This window comes from Xenopus tropicalis, chromosome 10 (genome assembly GCF_000004195.4).
Source record: "Xenopus tropicalis strain Nigerian chromosome 10, UCB_Xtro_10.0, whole genome shotgun sequence".
NCBI classification, from domain to species: Eukaryota; Metazoa; Chordata; class Amphibia; order Anura; family Pipidae; genus Xenopus; species Xenopus tropicalis.
This window is the reverse complement of record NC_030686.2, coordinates 44,864,653-44,875,614: the sequence shown is the minus strand read 5'-3', so window position 1 is coordinate 44,875,614 and position 10,962 is coordinate 44,864,653. Positions and strand designations below refer to the sequence as shown.

General features: G+C 43.0%; 1 protein-coding gene across 1 annotated transcript; it reads left to right on the top strand.

Moving 5' to 3' along the window:
* Nucleotides 1-3,206: 3,206 nt before the first annotated feature.
* On the top strand, nucleotides 3,207-9,535 carry wbp2 (WW domain binding protein 2). The gene is made up of 8 exons (XM_031894365.1): nucleotides 3,207-3,332; nucleotides 4,560-4,668; nucleotides 5,376-5,511; nucleotides 5,656-5,748; nucleotides 5,965-6,096; nucleotides 7,617-7,742; nucleotides 8,402-8,478; nucleotides 8,558-9,535. Exons 1-8 carry the CDS (start codon nucleotides 3,274-3,276, stop codon nucleotides 8,609-8,611), a joined length of 786 nt encoding a protein of 261 aa, XP_031750225.1. The 5' UTR covers nucleotides 3,207-3,273; the 3' UTR covers nucleotides 8,612-9,535.
* The last annotated feature ends 1,427 nt before the right edge of the window (nucleotides 9,536-10,962 follow it).

Genomic DNA, 10,962 nt, shown 5'->3' with positions numbered 1-10,962 from the left:
TGTTTGGAATCATGGAATCACCACACTTTGTATTGGTCTTTTACGTGGAATTCCAATAAAATGGATTCATGTTTGTGGCTGTAATGTGACAAAATGTGGAAAAGTTCCAGGGGGCCGAATACTTTTGCAAGCCACTGTAAGTGTAATTACAAGCACAGAATTTAAAAATTTAAATGCTAATATAAAGGTCATTTTTTTGTTACATAAAAGTAAAATGTTTTTGGAGACATATTAAATAAATACAAAAAAGCTCTAATTTTGTAGGCAATTATGAATAATATACGGTGCTGGTTTCCCTTTGGGCTAAACATTAACCCTATCTGTAACAATAGCCCCTTTATTGGAGCTCCCTATAGATCCTCTCAGGTCCCCGTCCATGTTTGAAATGAAGGGTGGGCGTGTCCTAACACTCCCTGCCAGAAGCACAGCAGGAGGGGGAGAGCCAATCACAGCCCTGCAGTCACACAAGCACAGACAGGCTTCAGTTCCCTATCAGGTCAGCCTAGCTGCTGATTGGTTCCTATCCTACAGTGCAGTGTACTGAGAGCCGCCGCCACCTGCACAGCCTGGGAAAGGAGCCAGCAGGAAGTGGCACAGGTGGGCGGGACTAGTGGGGTTTTGGGGGAATTTCTCAATAAATCAGCCCGAAACACAACATTTTTAAGCACAATCCTTCTATATTTAGAGGAGTATAATTAACTGGTACATTCTTAATTTTCACATAATAGGTCTCCTTTTAAAAAAAATGAGTAACATCATATCTGGTATTAACCCTTTCACTGCTAGTGAATTTGGTCACTTGCGGTACTTTTATTGCCAGGCAGTTTTAGAACGTTTTTTGCTCTTTCACTCTAGGGGCCTTTCCTGGGGTAACTATTTTTTTTACCCAGGTAAACAATATATAATTTTTTTTTTTTTGGACAACCTAAGCTTCCAAAATATGCTAGAATGACTGTAACAAGAAAAAATGTAAATTTTCCATAATATAAACACATATATCCGAAACTTCATTCATTTTATGCCCAAAAATACAACTGATTTGAAAAGTCCCATGTCTCCTGGGCACTCAAATTCCAAATATTTTTAGTTTTATGGAGATTTGTACGGGTCAGAAACTCCCAGCAGTACGGAACTACATTTCTAAACACTAACCCAGAAACCTGCATATTCAATTCAAGACCAAGAAAATGATATATTTTCAAAAAGAACACATTCCCCCGAATCCAAAATGGGTACCCATTTTTCTACTGCAAAGCAGTTGGTGAGTGATTATTACATGGAGAAGTCAATCATATCAGGTACAAACGATGGTAGTAGGCATGGTAACCTGGTAGGGACTTTACGTACAGAAGAATTCCACGTGTGGTAGTGAATTCTATCTGAGTGACGAGGGTTTCAATTATAAACGCCGAAGGGTACTTGGTGTAGTCCTGGGAAGGGGCGCGGGGTGGGTTTTGTTCAACCATTTCCCGGCTCCAATAGGTATTCATACATCTTAGTTACTTACGGTGGCCACACACGTGGCAATTTTTGATCTTTCGTGCAACCATCAGTCGCACGAAAGATTGTTCCCACCCTCCACTTACGTTCAGGGCTGAAACGTCAGATATGGAGGTAGAAACAATAGGATTTCTACTAGAGCTGGGCGATATACCGTTTAATACCGAATACCGGTGTTTTTTTTAAAACTATATTCATTTTTCAGATACCGCAATACCGGGGTGTCAGGGTACTCACCCGTGCGGCCCGTTCTCGCACGCCTCCTTGCGCGCGCGTCCCGTTGTCCGCGGGACATTGCGCACGCGCGTCCAGGTGTGTGTGCGTCAAAGCGCACGTACATGTCAAAGCGTGCACGTCCGCGACGCGCTAACGGCGCCGGTTCTGCGCATGCGTGGGGGGTATTTAAAGCTATCAAACGCCTCCTCCTGTGCTATGTTGTCTGCGGCCTTGCCTGGGAAACTAAGCCTGCCTGATTTACCTTACGACTTTCTGTTGCCGATCCTTCGCTTGCCTGACTCTGATTTTCAATACTACAGTAATTATTCTCTAATTTATTAGGAAATGGGGTTAACACCTAATCATGCATGGAAAAAAAAAAATACCGTCAAATACAGCGACACCGATATCATTTTGAAAAATACTGCAATATAAATTTTTGGCCATACCGCCCAGCTCTAATTTCTACCTCCTTCTGCCGATTCAGCGCTGAAGGCAGATTTTGCTCAGGCGCCTTCTACGGTGCCCAAACAAAATCTTTTAACCGGTCCGATTGGTGAGTCGACAGCCTTCTGTGATATCGGCCGCCTCGCCGAGTTGCCATACACGCACCGAATATCGTATGAAACGAGGTTACGTATATTATCGGTGCGTGTATGGCGGCTTTACCCTGGCAATACCGGACCCACCGTATGTTAGAGAAACGCAACGTAATACTTACCTGTAAGATAACTTTACCTCAACTAATATATACATCGACCAGTTAGAGACCTTCTTGTATTTCCGCCGCTATACTAAGGGGCTGATTTACTAATCCACGAATCCGAATGGGAAAAATTTGGATTGTAAAACGAACATTTTGCGACTTTTTCATATTTTTTGTGACTTTTTCGTAGCCGTTACGACTTGCGCGAATTGTCGCGACTTTCGTATTGAGCGCTCGAAAAAGTCACAAAATACCGATCATTACGAAAAAAAAACACTTTTTGGACGTTCGTGGGTTAGTAAATGTGCCCCTAAGTGTAAGAAGGGGCGAAGCAACTACGCGGGGAGTATGAAATAGCTTAATATCAGCCCTGTGATAACCTCAATTGGGATTGTATGAAATCCTGTTAGGAGAGGTTTGTAGTGAAGTAGTATGTTTAACTAACTAATTGGCCGATATAACTGTACAAAATAAGATTGGATATTCCCCATAAAGTAGAATTTAACACTTACTGCCCTGAATAGCCGCCCAAACACAGCGCTACATTGGTAACAACCGTAATACACGGAGCAGCTCTGCGCCTCAGCGCTAAGTGATCGTTACAATGAAGTATTAGCAACGCAGAAACACAACTACAACATTAGCGCCTCAAGCGGCCATGGTTTATTTTCAGTGATACACGCCCCCTAGCGATCAAGAACACATGCCAGTCATAGATCCCTCAGCCAATGAGCGGCCGGCCCTACAGCAGTGGAACCGCCCAGACTGCGTCTCAAAGTGCGAGAGACTCTTCGAGCACGGTGATTGGCTGTTGCTAGGCTGCGGAGGTGTGACCTTTTTATCTCCGCAATATGGCCCTTAACAGGAACCACCTGGATGGCGGAGGTGCAGTAATTAACAACAGCGAGAGGTAGGACAGCGGCTAAGTAGAGAGACAGTCGCGGGAAGCAGTCAGCGAAACGTTAGACGGACCCCCTGCATGAATATGGGTTCCGGGTATCTGTCATCATATATGGGGCGGAGCTTGGACATGACGAGCAGGGATTTGTGCCAATTATGGAGCTGATACAGATACACCCGCCTCCCTCTCTTTGCCTGTCTGCTGTACTATTTGTATAATATTGTGTGTGTTTTCCTATTCCCAGGCACAATATACTTAATTCTATCAGCATATCTATATATAATATGTCCCACATGTATCCCTTGTGAGATTTACTTACTAAACCCCCTTTATTATTATTTATATTATTAATTTAATATAATATTCTTATGAAGCACTTACATAATCACATGATACAGTGGAGGGGTGTATACAGTGCTGCAATATGTAGGAGATATTTAACGCTCAGACCCGGGGAAGGCAGAGTGACCCTGGAGATTATAGGAGGCCCCATAGGGCACTGACTGATAAGCAGTTTTAATAGCTTTATTATAAAAAATGTCTTATTCCTAAAGTTTATTGGGGCGCTAAAATGATTTTGCTATAGGGCTCAGTTATGCCACTGAAACCGCGTATCATTCAGTGTTCTGTTGGATCTCTTACGGTGTCGGACTGGCCCACAAGGATAGCAGGAAAACTCCCGGTGGGCCCAGATGTCAGTGGGCCCTCCTGCTCCTCAGCATTTGGCCTGCTTCATGGTCATTCCCTGTTTCTGAATGGGAACAAAGAAGAGAAATAGATGGAAGAATAGATGCTAGCATGTAAATAAAAGAGACTAGGAGAATAAAGAGGTTGGGTGAGGAAAGGAGGAAAAATAGTTTGGAAAAGCGGCCTGGGGTCTAAGGTTTTCTGGTGGGCCTCTGGGTTCCCAGTCTGACACTGATCTCTTATACCTTGGCAGTTGCAGGGTCTTCTTCCTCTACATTTACACCCTTGGGCACTCCTCTTATTCCTCAAACAGATAGTCAGTTTGGCCCAATATCATGAAGATGCACAATAACCACCCCCCACACACACCACACCCCCAAGGGGTCCCCATCATCCCAAACCCCCCAGTCTGGTGGAGGGACGTCAGTTCAGGAACACCAGCAGGGATCGAGGGGCCCGCTTGGTTTTTTCCCGGTGTCCAGCTGGCAGTTCGTCTTTGACTACTAAACTGCACTGTTCTCATTGAACTTGCCCTTTATTATCTTCCAGTATCCTTACTTCTTATGAACATGTGGAGGTCACATTTAGTGACATGGACAGCACCCCAGAGGCTTTCAGAGGGACCAAGAAAGGCAGAGTCATTCTGACACCATATCGAGTAAGTCTGCCTCCCTTTTCCTTCACTCATTAGGTGCAGTCTGACTCATTGGCACCATGGAATAAACTGCTAATGTGCAACTAAACTTTCCATTAGGTCAGAGAAGACACTTGGGGGTTATGTAATTAAAAAAACTAAATTTGCCCAGGAACAGTAACCCATAGCAACCAGTCAGCAGGTAGAATATACTTATTGGTTGCTGTGGGTTATTGCTATCAGGCAAACTTAAGGTTTAATCGAGTGGATCATTTCCACCTAAGGTGGGCAAAATTTGGCTAAATCGATTGTTTCGCCACCTGCCCATTTTTATCCAGATATTGGTTGGGTAGGCCTGCTGGGGGGCCCCATGGGCAGATAAGCGCCCGAAACGGTCTGAAGGACTCAAATCGGCAACTTAGATTTGCCAGTGTATGCCAAACTTTAGTGTCATTTATTACATATAGGGCTAGTGCCCTTCTACACCTCCTTAATAAAAGTCACAGAGGGGATCCATGAACATATAAAGGCGGCACAAAATCACTTTAATACAGGCCCTAAAGCTTTGAGGTGTCTAATATTCTCTCATTTTATTCCAAGGGGGTACATTATTCTTTCAGTTATTATTATTTCAGTGAGTCATGTGACACAGATTCTAACCTATTTATAAGCATATCTTTTACGGCTCTTGTGTATTATGCATGTGGGTGAGGCTAATTTTGCATCCACAGGTGATATTTGTGTCCAAAGGAAGGGACCCCATGCAGTCGTTCATGATGCCCTTCTATCTGATGAAGGACTGTGAAATTAAGCAGCCCGTATTTGGAGCCAATTTTATCAAGGGCAACGTGAGAGCTGAGCCTGGAGGTGAGCAGTGTTACTATCTGACGGATACCTATGCGTTCTAGGTCCCACTTCAGCTCCTGGGACACCTGCCTTTATTTTTTGCTAATATAATTTGCTGTAGGTTAAATATATCTTTTAATCTGGAATTCATTTCTTTGCCTGCAGGTGGTTGGGAAGGATCTGCTACATTTAAACTAAGCTTTCCTTCAGGGGGCGCTATAGAGTTCGGCCAGCACATGCTACACGTGGCCTCTCAAGGTGAGCAGGGGGTATCTGAAGTCACAATCTCTTGACATTTAGTCTGGACTCCCAGGACTACCTAGGAGAGCAAATACACATTTGCCACAAGCCCCACACCTCGGGGAAAAGATTTAAAGGGAAATCCCAATGGGTCAGAAATTCTGCCTCAGCCTTTGCAATGCACTTTTTCCTTTACCCATTTTTATAAAATATGGTTTCTACTCGCCCTTGTAGCCTCAAGTGGAGGAGCTCCAAATGTTGCCTACCCATATATGCCCAATGGGGGCTACGTCTTCCCACCTCCTGCAGCCAATGGCATCTACCCACCTCCACCTGCTGGTTATCCTTATCCGCCACCACCCAGCGGTAAGTCATTTTACTCACTATTATAAAATACAGGTGTGAGATCTGTCATCTGGAAACCCATTATCCAGAAAGTTCTTAAATATCTCACATAGACTCCATTTTAAGCAAATAATTCAAATTTTTCAAAATCATTTACTTTTTCTCTGTAATAATAAAACAGTACCTGTACTTGATCCCAACTAAGATATAATTACCCCTTATTGGGGCAGAACAGCCCTATTGAGTTTATTTAATGGTTAAATGATTCCCTTTTCTCTGTAATAATAAAACAGTACCTGTACTTGATCCCAACTAAGATATAATTACCCCTTATTGGGGGCAGAACAGCCCTATTGGGTTTATTTAATGGTTAAATGATTCCCCTTTTCTCTGTAATAATAAAACAGTACCTGTACTTGATCCCAACTAAGATATAATTACCCCTTATTGGGGCAGAACAGCCCTATTGGGTTTATTTAATGGTTAAATGATTCCCTTTTCTCTGTAATAATAAAACAGTACCTGTACTTGATCCCAACTAAGATATAATTACCCCTTATTGGGGCAGAACAGCCCTATTGGGTTTATTTCATGGTTAAATGATTCCCTTTTCTCTGTAATAATAAAACAGTACCTGTACTTGATCCCAACTAAGATATAATTACCCCTTATTGGGGGCAGAACAGCCCTATTGGGTTTATTTAATGGTTAAATGATTCCCTTTTCTCTGTAATAATAAAACAGTACCTGTACTTGATCCCAACTAAGATATAATTACCCCTTATTGGGGGCAGAACAGCCCTATTGGGTTTATTTAATGGTTAAATGATTCCCTTTTCTCTGTAATAATAAAACAGTACCTGTACTTGATCCCAACTAAGATATAATGAATCCTTATTGGAGGCAAAACAATCCTATTGGGTTTAATTAATGTTTAATGATTTTTTTGTTTAAAGTATAGAGATCCACATTATGGAAAGACCCATTATCCGGAAAAAACCCAGATCCCTGAGCATTCTGGATAACAGGTCCCATACCTGTATTATGTGCTGATAGAGACAATCCTGTCATGCTCCATAAATGACATAAGCTCAATAAACGACAATAACAGTATAATATATATTACCACTAGAGGTGCTGTTCCATAGCAGAGTATGGAGAATGCCTCAGCTTTGGCAAAAAACACGGAATTATTGCACCGGCGCATACGCAGACAGGGCGGCAGGGGGTAACAAGGGCCACAGTCGGGGAAAGGGTCCAGAACCGGTGGTAGGTGACAGAAGAGGTACCTGCCTGGTGCCCCCTCCCCCCACCAATGCGCCTTAGGGAGGTGCCTCTTCTGCCTGCCCCTAGTTCCAGCCCTGCACGTGAGGTATTTGTTTTATAGAGTTAAGTACAGCATATACTTCCCCTTTAATGAACAAGACAGGTTTTTTTTATGTGAGAAATAAGAGATTTGAGACTTTTCCAAAGCAAATAGAGAAATCCAGATTGTTTTTACTTTATTTTATCCTTTAGTTCATAACCTTCATCTCTTTCAGAGTTTTACTCAGGAGCAGCTGCACAGGGCGGATCCCTCACCTACATGCACCCTCCACCTCCCCCTTACCCTGGGCCTATGGAGCCTCCGTCAGCCTGTGCCCCTGATCTGCCTTCCACTCCAGCAGGTGAGAGAGAAACAATAGCCTCATACTAAACTGTCTAAGGGAAACACTATGGCACCTCCTACCCATATGTATAAATACAAATATACAGAGAAGGAATGTTCTGGGCACACAATAAGCTGTACCCCCATACTGTACTGTCTAAGGGAAACACTATGGCACCCCCTACCCATATGTATAAATACAAATATACAGAGAAGGCATGTTCTGGGCACACAATAAGCTGTACCCTCATACTGTACTGTCTAAGGGAAACAATATGGCACCCCCTACCCATATGTATAAATACAAATATACAGAGAAGGAATGTTCTGGGCACACAATAAGCTGTACCCTCATACTGTACTGTCTAAGGGAAACACTATGGCACCCCCTACCCATATGTATAAATACAAATATACAGAGAAGGAATGTTCTGGGCACACAATAAGCTGTATCCCCATACTGTACTGTCTAAGCGAAACACTATGGCACCTCCTACCCATATGTATAAATACAAATATACAGAGATGGAATGTTCTGGGCACACAATAAGCTGTACCCCCATACTGTACAGTCTAAGGGAAACACTATGGCACCCCCTACCCATATGTATAAATACAAATATACAGAGATGGAATGTTCTGGGCACACAATAAGCTGACTTGTGTTCTTTCATGTAGCGGAAGCCAAGGCTGCAGAAGCTGCTGCAAGTGGCTACTATAGCCAACAGAACCCCCCACACTCCTACATGCCACCGGTAAGCTTCGTATGTTTACCCTGTCTTTTCTCACTCACTGCCCTACTCGATCTCTATTACATTATCTCTTTCTCTTCAGGACCTCCCTCCACCACCCCCTTACTTCCCACCAGAAGACAAGAAAACCCAATAAACCTTACTGCTGCAGTCGTCCTGCTTTCTGACTTTTACTCCTTGGCCACAGGGCATCTCCTTCATGTCTAAAACAGAGCATAGCCTCTGTTGGTTCAACCACTTCAGTTCTGTTTTTTTCCACAGCCTTAATGGTTAAAATCAAACTGCTTTCTGCTTGTTTAACTGCCTTGTTAATGCCAAAGTTTGCTGTTTGATACATATAGTGGTGTTTCTTTAACAGATCTCTGCCGAAAGCTTGTTCAAAGGGTTAGTCCACTTGGTCATGTTTCCTTTAGCTGTACCAAGAACCACACTATCTTATCGAATCCAGACTATCTTAACCTGGGTATCATTTTACCCAGGCTAAGGAATCCAGTTATCTGAGTTTCAAGTACCTGGCTGCTCTCTTTCCCATGGTCAACTAGAAGAGAGGGCTTGGACCAAACTAAATGAGCTGATTGGGACTATTGCATTGCAGCCATGGATAGAAATTCATGAAGCAAGAGCCGCTTCTACCAAATGTGCCAGCCTGCTTTACATTTGATATAGATTTCTATTCCAAGCCCCGCCCCCTAGACCATTAGAAAGAGAGCAGCCCAGCTGTAGGAACTCGTGCAAACGGAACCAGGGTTCATCCAAAGTGGACTTAACTTTAAATACTGTGCTTTGCAGTGTTCTGCATGCCTTTCCAGAAGAGGCTAAGCATGTCATGGTGCTGTCCGGACTTACGTTACTGCAGATTTTACCCCCTCTATGGTCACTTTCTGCTGCTTACCAGTTATACCAAACCCAATTTGGCTAAATACCTCATCCACAAGCTATCTGCTGTTTAAAGCATATATATATAAATACAAGAGTTAAATATAAAAATAATTTATTTTAAAGAAATTAATGTTCTTTTGGGAATGTGTTTTGCATAAAGAATAAAAGTTATTCTAACAAATCCTTTGCTCTGTCGTTTTTCCTCGAGTTTGAGAGTTTATTCACAGGACTTTGGGCTATAAACATAATATTTCGGCTATTTTCATTAGCTGCCACAAAGTTTATCTATAAATGCGATGCCCGTCTTGTGATGCTGATATTAATCTCTGTGTGACATATATTCGTTTATTTCGTTTCTCATTGTACACACAGAGCTTTTACACCCACCACTAGAGGGCATTCTATGCATTAACTTTGTGCTAGAACAAATGCTGGTTTGCCATTTATCTTCCTTCATAAACTGACTAGTTATAGACATAATATACACTTTCTGCAGCTTTAATTCCAGATTAAAACAATGCTACTCAAAAATACACATTCCGCTATTTAGAGGACATTGTTACAATACAGTCAGTACAGGAGGTGACTAGTGATGAGCGAATCTGTTCCGTTTCGCTTCGCCGAAAAATTCGCGAATCTTTGAAAAGATCCGCGAAACGGCGAAAAATTCGCGAAACTGCGAAAATGTCGCGCGACAAAAAAAATTGTCGCTCGCGGCTATTGTTTTTTCGCGCGGCTATTATTTCGTCGCGCGCGGCTCTTGTTTCGTCGCGCGGCTCTTGTTTCGTCGCCCGGCTCTTGTTTCGTCGCCAGCGGCTATTGTTTTGTCGCGCGGCTATTATTTCGTCGCGCGTGGCTCTTGTTTCGTCGCCCGCGGCTCTTGTTTCGTCACGCGGCTCTTGTTTCGTCGCCCGCGGCTATTGTTTTGTCGCGCGGCTCTTGTTTCGTCGCCCGCGGCTATTATTTTGTCGCCCGCGACTATTCTTTTTTGACGCTGGCGACAATTTTTGGACGTGCGGCGAATTTTTCCGCGGCGAAATTTTTCATCCGTTTCGCGAAACAATCAGCCAATGGCGAAACGCGGAAATTCGCCGCGAATCCATGCCTGGCGAAACTTTTCGCCCATCACTAGAGGTGACCTCTTTGGTTGCACTGGTATAAATGAACGCAGTGCATGATTGTAGATATAGTATAAAATAGTATAGTACCGGTATGGGATCCCTTATCCGAAAACCCGTTATCCAGAAAGCTCCGAATTAGACTCCATTTTAATCAAATAGTTAAGAATTTTAAAAATTATTTCCTTTTTCTCTGTAATAATAAAACAGCACCTTGTAGTTGATCCCAACTAAGATATAAATAATCCTTATTGGAGGCAAAACAATTCTATTGGGTTTATTTACTGTTTTATTGATTTTTTTAGTAGACTTAAGGTATGGAGATCCAAATTACGGAAAGACCCCTTATCCAGAATACACTTGGTCCCGAGCATTCTGGATAACGGGTCCTATACCTGTATAGTATAAAATTATGTTGGCACTGAGGACCAGTATCGTTGAGGGCAGGCCCGGACTGGAAGTCTGTGGGTTCAGGCAAATGCCAGAGGGG

Coding starts and splice junctions, on each gene's coding strand:
- wbp2 (XM_031894365.1), top strand. CDS start 3,274: ATGGCCCTTAACAGGAACCACCTGGATGGCGGAGGTGCAGTAATTAAC. Junction 5,512..5,655: donor CGTGAGAGCTGAGCCTGGAG/GTGAGCAGTGTT, acceptor CTTTGCCTGCAG/GTGGTTGGGAAGGATCTGCT. Junction 5,749..5,964: donor GCTACACGTGGCCTCTCAAG/GTGAGCAGGGGG, acceptor TCGCCCTTGTAG/CCTCAAGTGGAGGAGCTCCA.